Genomic DNA, 21,842 nt, shown 5'->3' with positions numbered 1-21,842 from the left:
TAGAGTGTTAAGGGAGATTAAGGGGCTTGGTACAAGATGGCAGGTTGGTGGGGCCCCTTCTCTCAATGGCATAGCTGTCAACGTTTTCCTTTTCTTGTGAGGAATCCTATTTGGAATAAGGGAATTTCCCTTAAAAAAAGGGAAACATTGACAGCTATGCTCAATGGATAAAGTCACAATTGAAAGTAGAGCGTTTGGGGAGCACTGAGGTGACCTAGAAGTAAAGCAGCAAGCTGGAGACAGAACCAGAGCAACATTTGAGAGTAATATTTGCTTTCTGTTTGAATTTAAGGCTGTAGCTATGGGAGAAACAAGACCCATTCTGGTGTATTCATGCTGTGAACCCCTCCAGTATAAGCTCTTAAAGACACCACAGTTTCTGCTGTGCCTCATTGCCAAAAGGAAACACAAATCCTGGGTAAGAACCTGGAACCCCTGGAATCTTGCAACACTTGGATATTGGGGTGGCATGCAACACCGTGGTATTATAGCACTGGCTACTGAGGCAGTAGTAGAGAGGCTCTGGGTCGCTCACATTTTTCTGGGAAATGAGCAGGAATGAAAACATAACGAATCCTGCTTTCGCTAAAACGGAATGTGCTTTTCATATATCTTGCTCCTTTCACAAACAAGACCATAGCAAGAAATACAGCTTTTTATTTCTGAGACTGGGTAGTTTCTCAGCCTTGATGCTTTTGGACTAATTCAGGGTTTGCATCTTTTGGGGGGGTAAGCTCAGGAACTGTACAGCTTCCTCTTTCAATGTTAGGGAAGTGGTAGATTTTATTGCTTCAAGGCTGGGGAGCTGTTAGGCCTCATAATCTCAAATAAAGGTGTGCATACCCCACCCCTTGCATCAGTATTTGTGACTTTAAAAACAAATTCCAATCTGTTTCTGAGTTGCTCTGTGCTCTGTCCACTTGGATCTGTGTTTTGAATTCTGAGCCACTCTGTACACAATGAAGCTCTGTGTTTCCCTGTGTAATTTCCATCCTCTTTTGCCAAAGTGAGCAAAGTTTACAGAGGAGACCCTCCAGCATGGATTCAATCTGTCCAGGGGTTTCTGGGAGAGTGTGGAGTGTAAAAATGTTTTGAAAATGAAGCATTTGATGTGAACTGAATCAATGAACATTTAGTACAAACAACTCTGATCTGACTTGGGAGGTGAATAAGGGCAGATTCTGACATGCTGCTTAGTCAATAAATTTGTGCCCTGATTTCACCCAACACTGGTGCCCAGTTTGAGTTATTTCCACCATACTCACAAGCTACAGGCATGTGCTTTCCTGGGCACTGCTGCTTATCATATGAATCAGTGTGATCAACTGAAAGCTTTCCTGCTGGCACTGATATGGAGACTCTCTATATGACTGAACTGATTCATGAGATAGCAGCCCTAACTAGCAGCCTCCCACATGGTGACTTCAATAGGAGTTTCGCTTTACCTTGTGATTCATTATCAGTGCTTTGGATATTCCACATTAAATATATTACACACTTTTCCTTGTCCCACTAACACAATGGCATTAAGGCACCAGAAAGGCATGTTTGTCTGAGGGAACTGCCATGTAGAACCCCAGAGATAGGAGGGAATGTATGCCCTGTTGGGGTGGGAGGTAAAAGAGCAGGAAGGATGGGGAGTTAAGTTTCACACATGATTAGACCTTGGAGTGCAAGTCTCAACAGACCACATGATTTTAAATGAATGCTTGATAGATACTTGGATATGAGTTGGTAGTTTAAATTTTGAAGCAAAGAAAACCTGGAAAAATTAGCAAATACAATGGTACCTTGGTTCTCGAACTTAATCTGTTCTGGGAGTCTGTTCGACTCCTGAAACTGTTTGAAAACCAAGGTGTGGCTTCTGATAGGCTGCAGGAGATTCCTGCACTCAATTGGAAGCCATGTTGGGAGTCGATTTGTTCAGGAGCCAAGCCGTTCGAGTGGCAAGGTACCACTGTATTAGCAACGTCATTTATTCTCTGGGGGAATCTTTCAGAGAAATGCTAGAGGACGCACAATAGGTGGTAGAGGGTCTATGATAACTTAACACCAAGGGAACAAAGGTCAACAGCACAAAACCAATACTGGAAAAATCTCGATCACGCTGCTACATACCTGAGGCCATACAACACTGTACCATCTGGATGAAGGCGAATCATTCGATTCTTAACAGTAACACCGTGCACGAATGATTTCTTGTCGTTTAGGAAGTAAGTATCAGGCACCCACAGTTGATCCGCTACTCGGTTATCAAGTGTAAGGTTGAGAGGAATCCCAGCATAGGCTAGTCTTTTATCTCTCCAGTATTGTTGAAAATACATAGTTAGTGTGTAGTCCTGGTGGAGAGAAGAGAAGAAACTTAAGTCATATATATCACACTTCTGAAATCAATTTTGTACATTTTCTTTGTCTGATACACTTCATTCTAAGCCTAGCTTGTGTTCAACATTTGAGTTCTGTTGCATATCACCGTGCGATTCTGTGTAATTAAAATGTCACTGGTTTGTTGCTTTTTAAAAAAGAAAACGTGTAGGGAAAGATTCAACTTTTTATATTCTTCCTCAAATGTGCACCGATAAATTACTAATATTATTTGTGAGGGCTACTGCCTTGTGTGGTGTAACATTTGCCTCTATGGGAACACTTTTGGAATTACTTGCATGGAAGGAAGCATGGGAATGAAGCTACACTTGAATTGGGCATCCATCTGAATTTTTCAGAATCCCAAATCAGACATGAATTTCCCAGGGGATACGATACAATACTGCAAGATGAAAAACTATCTTTGGTGGAGAATGATTGTCACTACTGTTCAGAGAAATAGCAGTTATATTCCGCTCTCAGTGCTCATGAACAATTTCTATTAGTGCATCGTCAGAAGGACAATATACCCCCTGGTGTTTTCTGCAATTTCTGATGTAGAGGATAGGAACAAATGCATTCTCTACCAGTTATGGCTTAATTAAAGCTTGGTTTTAGTAGTAATAAAATTGCAAAGTATTTTTATTGGCCTCTAATAAGTAATTTGGAACCAAAAACTAGATTACTAAAACCCACAGGTATATGTGTAGCACCAAAACCACATTATAGTGCAATATTAGTAATTTGATTAAACTAGAAGCAGTCTAAAAGAACTGTGTGTCGCTGGGAAAAAGAATAAATAGCAGGAAAGGCACGCCACAGCTATCTTGTACTCTCCCCAAAGTTCCATCATATTCCCATTTTTGAGAAAGAGAAGAGAAGAGCTTCCTGTTCAGTAACTGAAGATGAAGCTGCTTTCATGCTGACTTCATAAACTAGTAGTCTTCAAAACCATACAACTCTATGAACAAATAGTTAAATACATAAAATGCTGAAACACTTGTGCTTACCTCTCCAAACTTTGCCACACTGTATTTTTCACACACAATGCCACCCATAAAATATTTGTTTTATCATTTATCGCAGTGTAATAAAATTATATAACAAAGCTGGTGGAGAAAACACGGCCGTCCCATTATAGAAAAATAAAAAATTCTACAATTATATAACAAAGCTGGTGGAGAAAACACGGCTGTCCCATTATAGAAAAATAAAAAATTCTACAACCTCAATAATTTTACAATCAGCATTGTAAAAACTGGAAAGGAACTCCTATCAACTTATTAAAGCAATTTCCAATTTGGAATAAAATTACATTTATTTAGATGAGGAAGAACAGATGGCCCCAATATTCTGTTTTTTTATTTAGCAACTGACTTCACAAAGAAAAGTTCTTACAAGAAGTTGGGAGGGGGGGAGAGAACAGGGAGTTACAGTGTTAAGTCTATTAAATAAAGTTTGGTTCGTGTTTCTATTCTGAAGGTGCCTGTGCATTTATTCATATGTAACAGGATATCTTATACATAAACACGAGTGGAAACAAGGTTTGTTCTCTTTGGAACAAGGATATTTCCTTTCAACTTTCTTGAACTGAATAGACCTTTTTAAAGAGGAAATGTTCCCATCAGCTTTTTTATCCCAAGACTTTGAAAGTCTCTGTGTTGCAAGACATGACCATCAAAGTTTCCCAGATTATTGCCTTGCTATATAGTGGAACACTGGTGGCGCTGTGGGTTAAACCACAGAGCCTAGGACTTGCTGATCAGAAGGTTGGCGGTTCGAATCCCTGCAACAGGGTGAGCTCCTGTTGCTCGGTCCCAGCTCCTGCCAACCTAGCAGTTCGAAAGCACATCAAAGTGCAAGTAGATAAATAGGTACCACTCCAGCGGGAGGGTAAATTGCATTTCTGTGTGCTGCTCTGGTTCGCCAGAAGCGGCTTAGTCATGCTGGCCACATGACCCAGAAGCTGTACGCCGGCTGCCTCGGCCAATAAAGCGAGATGAGCGTCGCAACCCCAGAGTTGGCCACGACTGGACCTAATGGTCAGGGGTACTTTATGAATAGTAATAGGTCAGTGCCAAATCAGTTACTTATCTCTGTTGTGCTTCTTTAAGTAAAGGAGCAGGACAGTTATTTTTGACTTGTTTTACCTACCTCAGAGCATATTTTTAGCTAGTGTTGGAAAATGTGTTGGCTCCAAATGAAGGCCAAATGGCACGCCAACATTTTTGCAGGTCTCTAGCACAATGAAAGCTGCCTCCCAAAGTGCATGCCTTTTGGTGTGAATAAGTATGCCAACAACCTCTTTGGTGGGTATAAGTGTAATGAGAAAGGTTGCCATATCAACCAGTGTTAAGAGATACTGCACGCAATAGAAGGTTGGTTGGCATAGCAACAAAAGGCACAATATCTTCATTTTGGCATGGGAAGAAAAACTAACCACAAAGTACTAGGCTTTCAGGCATGGAAAGAGAAGGGACAGAGCAATAACATGAGATTGTTTTTGTTGTGCCACAGTCTCCTGTTGCTCAAATGATATAAAAGCTTATCCATTGAAGGAGCTATTCCTGCAGTTATAAGTTGCATTCTGGAATATTGCTTTAGTGAGAAAATGTAATTTGGTCATAATTTTTTAAAAAATGCCTACTATTTCTAATCAATAATTTGGCTTATTGGGACTTCCAGCGCAGTTCTAATGACTGAATAAACTAAAAATATTCCTTTCAATTTCAGCAGGCATTCTAAATAAGTTGTTCTTTATGTTTATTGATTGCTGTGTAAAATGTTTTGTGAAAAGCTATTGGAAACAAATGCATAAAAACACAAAATATATAAAAATACAAAAAATCCATGTTCAAAGGAATGTTCTTAAGGTAGGCTTATAAGTAAGGAATTTTAGAAATTTATTTACTTATAATATGGTTTTATTATTTTAAAAGTAGTTTCTTTTATTCGGGGGGGTCAAGTTCGACCGGGGGTCCGGCACGCTTCCTCCGCGCAGCTCTGGTCTTCCCCCTTGGAACCTTTGACTCCAGCAGAGTAAACACAGCGGAAGTAGAAGCAGGAACGTTCTGTCGTGTGGTGGCAATAATTCAGGCTGACACGCAGCTCTCCTTATCTTAAAGTCTTTATTGCTGTACAAATCAACACATCGTAAATCTTCCCGGTGAGACGCAACTCATGTTGCTCCTTTCTCCTTGAAGCAAACACGCAGACTGAAAAACACACAGAGAAATCCACGCCCCTTCCGTGTTCTCTGCCCGCCCTCAGAATGTGAGGCGTCATCACTCAGAACTCTTAACCCTGTCAGTTCTGAGCCCCCTCAACATCTTTATATAATTTACAAAATGGTAATTTGATGTGAAAATTCCTGAGCAATTGATTTATTTATGGAATAAATACATAGATTGCCCTTCCTTAGTTGATGCCAGGCAATGTCAGTGGCCTTCAACTTAGGAAATTAAGGTCACACACCTGGAGCTCAGAAGATATCACACGGAAGACAATACACACAGATTTCATGATCTGAATGCATTGTGTACTCAGGAAATCATCTGTTAGGCAAGCAGTCACATAACAAGTAAATGATTTCCATTGATTCCTATGGGGAAATTTCTTAGGTCTTATGCAGTTCAGATTCTCTCCCCCCCCACCAAATCATTGCAGCTTTTATTGTTGTAAGTTGTTTTGGATGCCCTTTGCCTGGGGAAGCAGTAGAAATATTTTAAAATAAACAAGAAATGAAAAAAGAAGTCTCTTCATTCTCACAGCACAATGCTTTACATGCCTATTCAGACTCAGTCCCAATGAGCTCAATGGGGCTTCCTCCTAATTGATGCAAGATTGCAGTCCTAGTCTGAGTCCAGCACCCTAGCCACTACCTCTATGAACATAGCAATAGGACACCAACATTCCCTTCCTGATTAAAATGGCCCAAATGAATCTCAAAAGATTCATAGTGCATTCGTATACATGTTTACTCAGGTGGAAGATCTACTATGGTTGATGGAGCTTACCTCTAGATAATTGTGCACATGACCACAAACTCAGTGACTGAAGGGATATGTCCATTTCCTTTCCTCTTTCTTTCTCCTACACACCAAAGTGTGCAGCGAAAGGGGGAATGATACTGTACTGGAAGTGGCAAGCAAAGGCTAGCCAATGAAGAGTAGAATGGTCTACTCTCAACTAATCACACATTTAAAGATGCACCTCTGTCATTTACCCTTTAGGGCTTTTTCGGCTGTGGCTCCGACCTGGTGGAACACTCTGTCACAAGAGACTAGGGCCCTGCGGGACTTGACATCTTTCCGCAGGGCCTGCAAGACAGAGCTGTTCCGCCAGGCCTTTGGCCAGGGCACAGCCTGACTCCCTCCCTCGGCAATCTTTGCGGAGCTCTGGCCCAATGGTGGCCAGTGGCTTGAATTTAATTAATTTTATAATGAATGATTTTAGAGTGTTGTTTGTGTTGTACTTTTGTACTGTTTTATTGTTGTCAGCCGCCCTGAGCCCGGCTTCGGCTGGGGAGGGCGGGATATAAATAAAATTTATTATTATTATTATTATTATTATTATTATTATTATTATTATTATTACATGTTTGCTGCAGGAAGCTTTGCACAAGCAAGATTCCCACAGAAAACAGATACACAAAGATATCCCAAAGGTACTCAAATATTGCATTTAAAGACTCTGTATCGCAATGCAACCTAAAGGAGTTGAGATGTGTAGGTGGCATTTTTCAGGATCCAGTCATTCCAGGTTGGAAGCATCAGGAGAAAGACACAACTAGTAGATTGAGACTGTTGATGACAGCTCTTTTTTAAAAAGGACCAGAAAGCTAAACACCCAAGAAAACTACCATTCAAAAGACAAATAACCTTAGGCTCAGCAAAGCACTGAAATTGCTTTATGCAGCACAAAGTTTATTTCCTTTTTAAGCTAACACTCTCGAGGGGGATAGATTATTTAGAATCATTGTAACCACTTTAAAGAAAGGAACAAAATGTTCAAAGACAGTTGTGACTGAACCTGAAGTAGCAGTGGCCAGATGAGGGCCTCGCTTTGCTTTAGCAAGAGGAGGCAGGGGGAAGGGATTCCTTGAAGCTGTCATCTCATCTTTGAAGTAAACTCAAACCATATTTTTTTCAAGCTTTCCATTGCCATCCAAATAAACTTCAAAAGAAGACAGACATTTCTCAGCCAATCTTTGAATGCTGCAGTTTCAGGGAAAGAATCCTGTATCAAAATTGTCAAATGGGGCTGCCCTCGCAGTCGACTTGGAAACTTCAAACTGCAGTGGCCAGAACGCTAGCTAGCAGTCCATTTAGATTCATATAACCTCTGTTTTTAAAACAGCTGCATTGGTTGCCAGTTCATCTCCAGGGCCTTTCAAGGTGCTCACATTAGTGTTTGAAGTCCTAAATGACTTAGGCCCCAAAGAGACTGTCTCCTTCCCTATATGACCCTGATGGGTGTTAAGATTAGCAAAGAAGGTCCTCTCGGCTGTTTCACTGCCCTCAGAGATTTGGGCATTGGCAGTTGAAGAGAGTGCCTTGGGACCTCATGGCAAAGAGTGGTTAATAAGTATTAATAATAATAATCCTGCTGCAATCCTATGTGAAGAGTTTCAGGTTGCAGAGTGCCCCCCATAGGAGCCAAGTGGTACCATCTCCACCTCCACATACCACCACTGAACTGAATGAACCATTGCAACAAATTTCCCACAAGCAGGGGTGCTTTTCACACCACACATAGGACAACTGACCAGCCTGGTCAACCTCAATTCCCTGCTGTGAAGTCTGGGAGCTGGGCTGTACCTGGGGTCTTGGGAGAGGTAGACTGCTAAATCATCTCTCTGCCTCTCTATGAACTCATGATTGCAGTCTAGGAGCATAATCCAAGTTTGTACCTACTTTTTAATTATAGAAGGCTCAAGAATGTGGAAATTTCAGCTGAAACTCTTGCTGTTTTCATTTTTATCATAACAGCATATTAAATGTTTTGTAAGTAATTATATACATCTTTAAAAAAAGAAAGAGTACAACTGTACTAGTGAATAACATGTAATTCATTGAACACTGAGGAATACTTATATGCCTTATTCCGAATTTATGCTGAGTATATAAACAATGTAATTTGTTTAACATCTGCTTGTGGTAAATGTTAACAGATGTTCCTAATTATTATCTTTCGGTGCCTATGTATGCAGAATATGAACACACATATGATAAATTAGACTTGCATGAAACGAATGCGAAATGAGTTAACACACAAACAGTATACAGCTAATTAAAATGCCCATGCTTACATTTGAAAGCTAGATTAACAAACCATAACAAATGCCGCTATTTTAATCATACAAACAAGGCAGATGCTTTCATTTGCTGGGGAATTAGACCACCCAAAACACAATCTGATATATTTGTTGTATTTTAAAACCTTGCCCTCTTCTCCATCCATCGCAATGTAGTGTTCCTAATCCACTTCAATGGTGGCCTTTGTGACATGGTGGCTTTTTGTTCAAAAGAATGTTAGATGACAAATTACATGTAGTTACTATAGATGTAGTGTGTGCTATAACTACAATGTTGATAGGTGGATACACATGAAAAGGGATTGAGATTGATCTCAATTTCAGTTCCTTCCATTTGTACCACCACACTTCTCTCCTTCTTCCTCTTTAGCCATGCCCAAATCCCAGCACAACAGACTGAATACAGAATGGAAGGCTGGGGAATTCCTCTTGTACTGGTATCTTCCCATTTATCTACTCCCTATAGTTTGTCCTTTTAGTTATTATTGTTCTGGGCAGCTGTGCCTGGAGTCAAATTGACTATGCCAGTATTAGGTTTTAATTTACATTTCATGAAGCATTCCCCGCCCCCCTACTCCCAGGCCGCAAGAAGTGGGGAAAGAGACGCTGTTTTGATCCACATAAATACATTTAGGATCAAGGCTTAAATGCTGAAGTTTTGTGTGAGTCAGTCAAGCCTTTACATTATTTGAAGGCTTTACTCTCATAAGCACTTTATTCCTATGCTGCGAGATTTTTAGACTCTAATAGTTCACACTATGTGCCAAGCAACTTCTAAGGTTTTTTTCCTCCCCATTTGAAAGAAAAAATGGTGAGACATCTTGTTTAAGATTCTGGTGTGGGGAGGAAGGTTTCTATCGCATTTCGAGTTCCGTTTGCTATGCTGTTCACATTTAAAAATCTAGCCCAAGCACCGTATCTTTTTATGACTAAGACTCCAGTTGTCAAGCCACTTCCTTTGGTCTCCTGTCAGTGAAGCACTGAAACTGACAGCAGTGCTCCAGAACCGTTCTGGCCTTAGTTGCTACAGCTTCAACATAAACAATGTCGTGCAATCTGGTTCCACAGCACAAGCTGCTTACTTTGGACTCATCCAAGCAACTGGCATGAATCTGATTTAAGCATCTGCTATGTTCTAAACATCCAGCCCATCCTCTTGGATTTCTTCCTTTCGATTTCTCTATCCATGGATAAAGACACAGAGTAGAAAAATACTGACCAAATAGCTGTGTATTTGTCTAAATGACAGCATGTTTATTTGTTATTTGTTGTTCTTTAGTCGTTTAGTCATGTCTGATTCTTTGTGACCCCATGGACCAGAGCACGCCAGGCACTCCTGTCTTCCACTGCCTCCCACAGCTTGGTCACACTCATGTTGGTGGCTTCGAGGACACTGTCCAACCATCTCGTCCTCTGTCGTCCCCTTCTCCTTGTGCCCTCCATCCTTCCCAACATCAGGGTCTTTTCCAGGGAGTCTTCTCTTCTCATGAGGTGGCCAAAGTATTGGAGCCTCAGCTTCACGATCTGTCCTTCCAGTGAGCACTCAGGCCTGATTTCCTTAAGAATGGAGAGGTTTGATCTTCTTGCAGTTCATGGGACTCTCAAGAGTCTCCTCCAGCACCATAATTCAAAAGCATCAATTCTTTGGTGATCAGCTCTCACTTCCATACATCACTACTGGGAAAACCATAGCTTTAACTATATGGACCTTTGTCAGCAAGGTGATGTCTCTGCTTTTTAAGATGCAGTCTAGGTTTGTCATCACTTTTCTCCCAAGAAGTAGGCATCTTTTAATTTCGTGACTGCAGATATGCAGTGATCATGGAGCCCAAGAAAGTAAAATCTCTCACTGCCTCCATTTCTTCCCCTTCTATTTGCCAGGAGGTGATGGGACCAGTGGCCATGATCTTAGGGTTTTTTTTTATGTTGAGCTTCAGACCATATTTTGCGCTCTCCTCTTTCACCCTCATTAAGAGGTTCAGCAAGTTTATAGGCATGCTTATATGCAGGTGTATGGTATACCAGTATGACTAAGTGGCTGCCAAATTTAAATTTCGGAAAATATTGAGACATGAACTATAATATAGCATAGCATATTAATCTTATAAACAAATGCTACCCCCCTCATTACTTATTCTTATTCTAAATAAGGGATGGGAACTTGTGGACCTTAGGCTGGATAGCTAACAGTCAGGGATGACGGGTTTTTCCTTGCTTGGGCAAGTGAATGAAGTGGTATTAAGACTTTCAAGTTTTATCCTTGTTTGTGACAGATACAATATTGGCAATATAAAGAATGGGAAAATGGGGAGTGTATAGAATTTGAGACTTAATATACAAAGGCAAAGCAATAAAAAAAGAAAGGCTAAAGGGAAGGCAAAAAGATCTGCACCCTAATTGGCTTCAACTTTTCCAGTGCTGCCCCTTTGCAAAACATGTAAGAGAAAGAGGGGAAGGATTTCGTTTCCTTGCGATATTTGAATCAAGGTGTGTTGAACCCCATTGTGATATGAAAGGCATGGTTTCATTGATTTATAGTATGCTTGTAGAACACTATATGGGGGATGGACACCACCCTTAAGAACTATCTCATCTCACCTTCAAGAAGCTTATCTGAAGGTCATTCTTAGGTGGTATTGGACTCTGGTGCATCTAGCCCAAATCAATAAATCCCTACACATACACACCCTTTGTTGGAGAGGCTATGGGAACCTTGGAACATATTTTCATGCTTAGTGGGAATGCAAAATTATTTACGGTATATATTTTGGACCAGGGTCTTTGATATTATCTCAAAGATGGTTAAACAACCCCTCTTGCCAAACCCAGCCTTAGCCCTGCTTTAACTAAACCCAGATTCCAACCCTACTACCCAGCATAAAGATTTAATTATTTTCCTACTGGTAGCTGCATGTGTAGTGATGATAGTGTATCATTGGAAATCCCAGGTGGAGTTAACTCTTGAGACATGGTTCATAATATTTGGGATATAGCTAGTTCAGAATGACTAACTGGCCTTAGGAGAGTCTCAAATGGGGTTATAAAGGAAAATACATTTGCTGAAACCTGGTGTCGCTTCTTTTCATGTGTAAAGGAAAAAGAAAGTAAAGCTCTTCCAACAACCTCACAAACCTGTTTGTGGAGGACCTATACAGACTGCCAGTGTTTTAAGACCATGCAGAACGACACCATAAGATTAATGCTATGTTCTTTTCTTTGTTGCGGCTGTATTGTATAATATTAAAATCTATTTTTAATATATTTAGAAAGAAAGAAAAATAAGAATCTGGATTTGCATGAGGCTCCCACATGTCATGTTATTTTTTCTAGAAGAGCAAAATCCCAAACATTATACAACCAAGAAGAAACATGGAGGTCAGAAAAAGTTTTCTATTTTTGTACAACTGAGAGGCATGTGACCAATAATTTTAAAAAAATCAGTAAAGGAGACCTAGTTGTGGTGTGAATTGAATTGGTTCCTTATTAATCTTAAGAGACTTCTTCAAAAAAAATCTGACTACAACGACAACATCTTTTCTTTTGAATGTTTCCTTGATTTCATTCATCATCTCATGATCTCCCTGAACATTTTGATCAGGGGGACAATAGGACATCCCTAGGACAAAATAACACCAGGGGGCCAATATCATCACCCACAATGATTCTGTGGGGAAGTCTGCCCTTTTGGGATTTCTAGCTTGTTGGACTCAGTGCTCTCTTTGACCTGCAGAGTGACACTGTTAAAGCTAAAAGTTTAATGTGCATAAAATGTTTGTACATGCTGAGGTTAAAACATCTGTAGAGGTTAGCATTTGGAAAACAGAGGTTTACATTCAGTGAGAGGTTCTACTCTAGGTGAAAGCAAAAGGCTGGTGTTTTTCCATTTCACAGGCTTAGGCTACCTGATGACTCATCTCCAGAAACCCAGCTGCACATCTTTCAAAGCAGAAGAGGAAACTTGAAAAGTCAGTGATGGCCAGCAGCAGCAGTGGCAGATGAAGCTAAGCTCTGCAATGATGAACAAGCTTAGGATCTCTCTCTGGGACCAGAGAGAGGAACGTTTACTGCACTGCATAAAGGACTGAACCGCACTGCCTGCGACTTGAGAGCAATATGTTAACTTTGTTTCTTTGTAACACTTATCCTTTGTAGTTAGTATATAAGACTGTTTGGCAGTAAAGCTTTGAAACTCCTTCTTGGGGATGGAAAGCTTATTTATTTCTACACAAGGTCCAGATCAGGGATTCCGCTGAACAACTCTCAACAGACACCACTTCTGCCCTTCCTATAGAGCTTTTATCCAGGGAAAATTGTGTCCCATTGGGTATCTCCATCCCACCAGATTTTCTTTGTGCCTGCTATAGGACAATGCCATCCTCTAAGACCCAAGTGCTCCAATTCACCCATTTGGCTCAGAGGTTTCTACCATTAGCATATAAACACCTGCCTACAGTCTATCTCCTCCAATGATCCTTGTGTTTTTTGGTAGTTGTATAACTGTATAGTATTGCAGCAGTAGGATAACTGCTTAGGGTGCTTTTCTAAAGTTGAGATATGTGCTTGGGATATGGGGAAGCAGGCAGCCGCAACTAACTGAACAGGAAAAATTAAATTAAAAAGGTTCATGAATTGGCTATACAATCCTGCATGTGGTGATGGTGGAAGCTGGAGTGATGTCACTTATTACTTTCTATGGTAGTAGGCAAGAGTACCTGGGTGGGTGTGGAATAGGCTGCTGCCTGAGTGCTGGAAAAATGTCATTGCCCTGAAGCTGATGTACTAGCAGGCGGAGAGATGGTTAGAACGCCCACAGTAATTGAGTAGGAATGACACAATTACTGCACAATAAAAACAATAACATAGACAGACTATTATAGCCAAAGCCTTTTCAATGTCAGCTCCAGTTAACTGCGGGGTTTACTATCCATTATGCATGTCTGCACAGTTTTTATTCCATTCATTTTAAAAGGACATTTAATAACACAGAAAATGAGCTGGCCAAGTTTCTGAAACTTTTGTTTATTCCATAGGATTCTGCTTAAGCTTTTTAAATAGAATTTAAGAAATGACCAATTTTAGTCAGCTTGTTCCCACATTATTATTTTTTATAGTAAGACAAAATCTGCTAAGAAACAAGTGTGCTCTTGCTGGAGAATACAATTAAAATCAAGAGGGCTTGCAAACAGTATGTTTATGCTGCTGTTTTGTTGCACTTGTTACATTCTCCAGCAGCTGGCATTCACTTATATTAATATCATGTTTTAGACTTTCTGATTCACATCTTGTATACCATACACAAAACATTCATTTTTTCTTTGCTGAAGTCTTGTTTAAATTACTGTTACTTAAGCATCAACAGTAATAATCTCTTTTGAATAGGAGGTATTCAGCAAAGTTTTACATGGAGTATGCCAATTAAAATTAATGAATATGACTAAGTTAAGTCCATTAATTTCAATGGATCTATTCTGAGTTAAAGTTAGCTGAACACAATCCAAAATATTCTGATTCTGAACCCACTCCAACTTTAAGATTCAGAGCAGCTAACACTGAAAAAAATATTAAACTAGCAGGATAAAGTTACATAACTGACAGTATTATGGCAAGGTATTATCTTAACTTTCCTAGTAAGCACCAAATCAATCCCATTTATGGAAAAATTCTAATTAAACTGGAATAAGATATTAAATGAGACTTAGCCAGTAGAAGCTAATTAGAAGTACAAAAAATTATTAGGAGTATGTCTGCTAATTAAGTGAGATCTAATTAACTGGTTGCCTAATGTGATTATTTCTTTTTTAAGACTAAGGACACTGAGCTTGATTTTTCAAGGTCACTAAAATATTCAGTATGTCCCAGAATGAGAGCCTTAAATGGGATGGTACCTAGTGACTGTTAAATGCCTTAATTACTGAACTTGGAATGCTTTCCAATCTTGTAGTCTCTATATAAGATTAGAAAATATGCTCTAAGAAGTCAAGGAAAGTGGTTGGGAGAGATATGGTCATTATGAAGAAGATAGGAGCATGTTCCAAACTTCTGAAGATGGATGTGGGCTGGATTTTTAAAAAGTTGTTCCCAATCTTATCATCTGCAGAGATGACTAACTTTTTGCAGGAGGTCCACCGTTCGAGGAAAAACATCAAGACATCCCAGCTCAGTGTTCCTCTGTTGACTTAATGGGCTAAATCCAGAGGATGAATACATCTACAGTCATCTTGGTTTCCAGTCTCGCTGCCTACTGCTGATGGAGTCCCATCCCAGTGTTTTTTATAGGAGTGGACTCTGTCAGCCTACCTCTTGGTATTGACTCACATGACAAAAGGAGTTAGCAGGTTGCTTTACACTGGCTTAAATCATCACCATCTTAAAGTTATGGGGATAGTTTATGAAGTTAGCAGTGCCACCCAATTAAAATCCAACACATATTTGTGGTGTTGTACACATCCATTCATTTTGCAGCCAATCTAGACCTCCAATACCCAGCAGCTGTGTACCAGCTTACTAGCAGTTCATTGACGACCCAAGCAACACAAGCTTGATTCAAGGCCTTTTAAATCAGGCATAGGCAAACTCGGCCCTCCAGATGTTTTGGGACTACAACTCCCATCATCCCTAGCTAACAGGACCAGTGGTCAGGGATGATGGGAGTTGTAGTCCCAAAACATCTGGAGGGCCAAGTTTGCCTATGCCTGATTTAAATCTTGGGTCATTTTAAGGTCTTTGTTTCTCTCATTGAAATAGTAAACCATCACCTAATAGAAAAAAAAAACATTCAGCTTTCTTCTCCCTTCATATGAGCATGTGAACAAATCTTAGAATGTCCTGAGCTCAGGAGTTACTATCTCAGGATAATGATAGTGCAAATAGGACTTCATGCTGTGAAATATACATGAAACTGATTAGTCTCCCAAGGATAATGATGACTTCTTTCTAAATGCTAACATGAAATGCTTCAGCAGTTGTTTGAACAGAAACGAGAACATTCCCCAGCCCTGATAGTATTTGCTGTAGGTTGTAGATGACAACAGCTATTTCTTAAGGCATCAGAAACAACCATCTCAAGCTGAAGAAAGCAATCAATGTCACGTGACACAATTCACTCCTGTCTAGCTGCAATGATACAACTTGGTTAGAGCAGGGAAGGTGTACAGGTGAAACTCAAAAAATTAGAATATTGTGGAAAAGTTCATTTATTTCAGTAATTCAACTTAAAAGGTGAAACTAATATATGAGATAGACTCATGACATGCAAAGCGAGATAATTCTGATGATTATGGGGTACAGCTGATGAAAACCCCAAATTAACAATCTCAGAAAATTAGAATATTAAATGAAATCAGCAAAACAAGGACTGCAAATAGAGCAATATTGGACCTCTGAGAAGTAGAAGCATGCACATGTACTCAGTACTTGGTTTGGGCCCCTTTTGCATCAATTATTGCCTCAATGTGGCGTGGCATGGATGCTATCAGCTTGTGGCACTGCTGAGGTGTTGTGGAAGACCAGGAAGCTTCAATAGCAGCCTTCAGCTCTTCTACATTGCTCGGTCTCATGTCTCTCATCTTTCTCTTGGGTTCGGGTCAGGTGGGTTTGCTGGCCAATCAAGCACAGTAATCCCATGGGCATTGAACCAGGTTTTGGTACTTTTGGCACTGTGGGCAGGTGACAAAGTCCTGCTGGAAAATGAAATCAGCATCCCCATAAAGCTCGTCTGCGGAAGGAAGCATGAAGTGCTCCAAAATCTCTTGGTAGATGGCTGCGGTGACCCTGGACTTAATGAAGCACAGTGGACCAACACCAGCTAATGACATGGCTCCCCAAATCAACACAGACTGTAGAAATTTCACATTGGACTTCAAGCATCTGGCATTGTGTGCCTCCCCATTCTTCCTCCAGACTCTGGGTCCTTCGTTTCCAAGTGAGATGCAAAAGCTGCTCTCATCAGAAAAGAGATTTTGGGAGCCATGGCAGTGTTCTCCTGCCACTGATGCATATCAGATTGCCAGAGAAAGGAAGTCTCTTTCCCTCACACCAAAAAGGCACTTTCTGAGAGCTTACAGAGCCAAAATCTGTACCTCACAGCCTATCTCACTCGCAGGTTCAAGTTGCTGTTTCAGTCTTTTATTTCTTTCCACACCCAAACCTAGATTAAATTATCCTTAGCTAGGAGTGGTGGAGAACAGCATATCCTCTTTGCAGACCTTACAGTTATTCATTTCATATCTAAAGAGAAACACAGTTTAGAGTTCTTCTTCTTCTTTTACCTGTTTGGCAGATTTACATGTTATGGCTATTCTGGTGGTGACAGCAAATGGAATGGAAACTCTTCATGCAATTGGGGCAATCTACTGTTCCATAATTTTACTGGCCAGAACACAGAGCAGCTGTAAAGTGTACATTAGCCCCTAAGTCCTACACATGTAGGATGATGTGTATGGTATCAAGGAAAATCAGGTTTTATGTTTATAAGATTGAAACACCCATACAATGGGCATAAAACTACAAGCTCTAAAAGAAAACATTACTTAGGTCACTTTAAATAAATGTTATACGTTTAAATACAGGCTTTGCCTGGTGCTAATAAAATGATAGCAGCATTAATACAGCACAGACCAACTTTTCACAGCAAAATACGGATCTCCTAAACAGAAACACCTGCCGTATTCTGTTTCTGTGGTATGTGGACAGAGCATACCATTCAATCACTATGAATGGCAAATTCTATTACCCTCCCACGGCACACAAGAGGGAAGTCTCTGTAGACTCCAATTAATCTCAATGTATGAAGATGCACAAAAGATAGTGGTGAGGACAAAAAAAACCAAGGTCAATTTCCCAAAGAAAGGTAAAACATGGTTTTTACTTCACTTGTTAAGGGCACAAAATGTTGGGCGTTTTCAGAAGGAACAGGTTAGGAAAGATTTTGCATGCCTTCCCTTATCTGGATATTAAATGCCATGTTGGGGGGGGGGGAGCATTCTCACTACACCGTCCTTAGATGCATCCCTTGGACAATCTATGTACGCAACTTAGTTACTAGGTTTACAGTATCCTTCAGTGGCTGGCATTCCCCATTCCCCATTTCTCCTGGCCTGTATCACCAAAATGGGTGGTGCAAAACTGTTGTGTTGCAAGTTGCATGGGAAGCTGCCCTCCAGATGTTTTATACTAAAGCCAGACTAGCTGGGATTAATGGGAGCTGTAGTCCAAAACACCTGGAGGGCACCAGGTTGGAGGCGGCTGGCTTTGGCAACTGGATGGCTTTCTTTAATTAACCTGTACTGTTCTCAAGTTTTTCCATCATTCTACAAGATCAGAGACACCAAAAGGCCAGTAACACAAGCAAGCAAGCAAGCGAAGTAAAATTAGGAATTTATTACGTGAAGATGCCAAATATGATTCATCCAAAGAGGCAAACCTTGTGTGTATTTTATTCAGGGAAAAACATTATGTCTATTTTATTCAAGTACAAATGTAAACAATTCACTCCTTAATGTATGGCCTCTTGGGTAAACAAGGTGGGTAAATATCGCCGAACTTCATGCCCCTCCCACCCCCAGGATCAACAAAAGCAGAGATTCAACCTTGCAACCTGTGAAAGTTAAGCCTTATGTTTTGTCTCAGGGCTCATCCACACTTCAGCTTTTGTGCTTTCTGGGCATGGGTTCAAGTGGTTTTGCCTTCGCCCTGCCACTTTCCCTTGGAAAACCTGCTCTCTAGTGCTGAATTGGAACAAACGGCAATCCACAGGAAATCCAATTGCCTTTGTTCTGATTCAGCACTAAAGATTGGGGAAAGCGGCAGGGCAAACAGAGGTGGGGATAAGTCCTCTGTCCTATTCATGATGAAACAAATAAACCAACATGTCACCCTCCATTACTATGGTGGCAGATGAACATCCATCACCATGACCGATATCGAACAACTTTTATTAGAATCATTTTCTTAAAGCTTACAAATTTGAAAGCTCACATTTCAAAGCTGTAAGCAAGAAAGCAGTTCACATGTCACTGGTTCTAGTCCACTGATAAATAATGGCAGTACCCTGCACCAAGAAGAAGGCGCCCTCGCTTTATATGTATGAAGCAAACACTCTATTATTACTGATGGCTTTGTGATCAATTACTTTTGCAAGAAATGCCAAGAAAAATTTGAATGTGAACAATGCTTAGTTTGGATGAGAGGCTAATAAACATGTTTGGGAACACTTTTTTTTTTGGAACATACAAGTATGTAACAGTCCAAATCGAGAAAGCAGATATTAGGTAATATATTGATGGAAGCATTCACAGATAATTTACTGTCATCTCTCTCTTCCTTGGCAGCAAATCATTGTATGTGTGTGAGCATGCATGCCACAAATTCAAAATAAAGCACTGGACTGAGGATTACTGTAGACAGAAACCATGATACTTCAAAGAGCCCTCATTCACATGTTGATAGTACAGCAATACAGTGGTACATCGGGTTACATACGCTTCAGGTTACATACGCTTCAGGTTACAGACTCCGATAACCCAGAAATAGTGCTTCAGGTTAAGAACTTTGCTTCAGGATAAGAACAGAAATTGGGCTCCGGCAGCGCAGTAGCAGCAGGAGGCCCCATTAGCTAAAGTGGTGCTTCAGGTTAAGAACAGTTTCAGGTTAAGAACGGACCTCTGGAACGAATTAAGTACTTAACCCGAGGTACCACTGTAATCCTAAAAAGCTGCTTTAGCTGCCCTGGTGCAAACACAAGCTTGATTAAAAACTGAGTTGGAGGCCACTTTTTAGCTCACATTGTAGGATAGACTTCCTTCCATTCTACAACAGAGAACCTAAGAACCAGATTGAGCTATTAATAAGGAAGTATTAAAGTGAGCCAAAAAGAAACCGAGTTATTTAACCTTTTGTGTCAATATTTTTGTGCGTATGGAAATGCAGGGCTTCTGCAGTCCATGCTATGTATATTTACAGAAAAAGAGTGACATCAGTTTTTGACAAATGAGAAGCCCGTTTTTGCACGTGGCCAAATAATACAATGGGTCCTTGAAGGCTTCAGCCACATGTTTGCTCAAGAAGCAAAGGAACAGAAAAGTGAAACTATATATATGCCAGGAGCACAGGCCCAGAATTCCACTTGCATTTCTCACTTATTCTTCAGCACATACCCATTTGAAACAGGTCATAACCTTTATTTGTATCATCACAGACACTAGCCATGGGGGTTTTTGGGGGTGGGGGTGGAATCTAGATCATAAATAAATTAGATTTAGTGTTTTCGAGCAACTATTATGTGCAAAGGCACAGGCTGTACCAATTTTTTTATACGATTCATGACCATGAATCCTATTCTCGAAATATATCTGTAGTAAACATTTCACATGATCTTTTGACCTGATAAAGCATACACTTGTCCCTGACACTGAAACCAATATTGTTGCATTTTTAAAAATGTCAATTGTCCTATTAGTCTTACCAGCACATCATCAACAACAATATACTTTACAAAACAGGTAGTTTAAAACCACCATGCCCTTCATATAAATCTAAGTGTCCCTTGTCAACACACAGCTTAAAATTTCAATAATGTTCTGGTTATATTCTTTTACTTAGTGTATATGTGGGGGTTTTATGTCGGCGTCACTTGGGTAGGTTCTCTTTCTATTTGTCTATTATATTTCCTTGGTAGTGAGAGAGGTCTCTCCCCTTTTTTCTTCTTCCCCAACCTTATCTTGTATACAAAACTAACGTCTCACATCAAATGTAACCGATCTATAGAAAACACTCTACAACCTGAAAAAAGAGACAATGCATGTACTTTTGTAAACCAAGAAAATCTTTAATAAAAATTATTTAAAATAATAATAATGTTGTGAACTGCTCTGTGATCTTCAGATGAAGAGTGGTATACAAATTTAATTTAATAAAAGAATGGTAATAATAATAACACCACAAAACAAAATTGGCTGAAGACTCGCTTCAAAGCCTAAAATGCCTAATATCATCAGTGTTTCAGGAGTAATGTCTCTTTGATCATGTGCTGACAGCCTGTGTGGTCAAAACAAGTACAAAAAGGCTGCTTGAGCAACTAACAGATTCTCTGAAAGTTGGGGAGGAGAGTATTGGAGCCTCGGCAAAAGTTATATTTGAGCAAAATGAAGAAAAAGAACTCTGCATTCACCTGCAGCAGCATAATGAGTCTGGTGTAAGCCAACCCCATTCTCTTACTTAGTCAATTCTGATGACAGACAGTTACCCAACGTCCGTTTTTGAAAATCAAATTATTTTTCCCTCCCTACCATACAAAATAGAGGAAAGATGAGTTGTTTTCAGGGTTCCTATTCGAGTTTGATGTCTTGCACTTCATTAGATATTTCATAATGCTACTAGGATTACAGTGGCACCTGAAGACAGTGCAAATACTTCATGTGTATCAATAAAGGTTGCTCTGTATACCACAAATTGCTGTATACTGTGAAAAACAAATGGGCAGTGAGAAGAACTAGGAAGTGCTCACCTGTTGTTTGGAGAGGATTGCTCATTTATAATGAAGGCTATATCCTAACCCAGGAAACTGGAGGGAAGAAATATTCCCATCTTTCCACTTATATACAGCACATCTGTACAGCTAGTATGCTTGGTAAATGAACAAGAGCAGTTGATAAAACCCCAGTCTTAGTTCACACAGATACATACATACATGCATACATACATACATACAATATAGATAGATGATAGCTAGATAGATGATAGATAGATAAAGAACTGAAGACAAGCCTGATCCACATGGTCCTTATTATTACAGTACAATAATAAAATTGCAACTCTTGGCTAAATGCAGACTCAAATGTAGCTCAGATTCACGTTTTCAAGATTCAGTTTGCCCAAAGGATGCCAAAAACCCAGGTTGTTTTCATATATATATATATATATATATATATATATATATATATATATATGAATGTTGAACCAAGTTCAGTCTGGGAACCATGCAAAATAAGATTTGGAGGCCAGAATGCTTATCAATATTTATTGGCTACAATTAATGGTAGTGGACTGGGAAAGAGCCAGTAAACTAAAGATGAATCCTGATAAGATGGAGGCAATGTGGGTAGACAGCTTGCTGGTTTGGTGAAATGATATTGACTCAAATTGCTTGTTTCAGCACAAAATGCCT

At 39.9% G+C, this 21,842-nt stretch overlaps 1 protein-coding gene across 3 annotated transcripts in view; it reads right to left on the bottom strand.

The window, feature by feature from the left end:
* GABRB3 (gamma-aminobutyric acid type A receptor subunit beta3) overlaps window positions 1-21,842 on the bottom strand; it is a 199,965-nt gene that overhangs the window by 23,159 nt on the left and 154,964 nt on the right. For 2 of the 3 annotated variants that reach the window (XM_053384112.1, XM_053384113.1), the window contains one exon: window positions 2,119-2,339. In XM_053384112.1, coding sequence (XP_053240087.1) covers window positions 2,119-2,339 — 221 coding nt within the window. Of the gene's footprint in view, window positions 1-2,118; window positions 2,340-4,518; window positions 4,668-21,842 lie in introns of those variants that run through there. The other variant, XM_053384114.1, reaches the window with a different exon arrangement.

The sequence above is a fragment of the Podarcis raffonei genome, chromosome 4, assembly GCF_027172205.1.
Source record: "Podarcis raffonei isolate rPodRaf1 chromosome 4, rPodRaf1.pri, whole genome shotgun sequence".
NCBI classification, from domain to species: Eukaryota; Metazoa; Chordata; class Lepidosauria; order Squamata; family Lacertidae; genus Podarcis; species Podarcis raffonei.
Note: the sequence above shows the minus strand (reverse complement) of the source record. Positions and strands in the feature narration are given on the sequence as shown.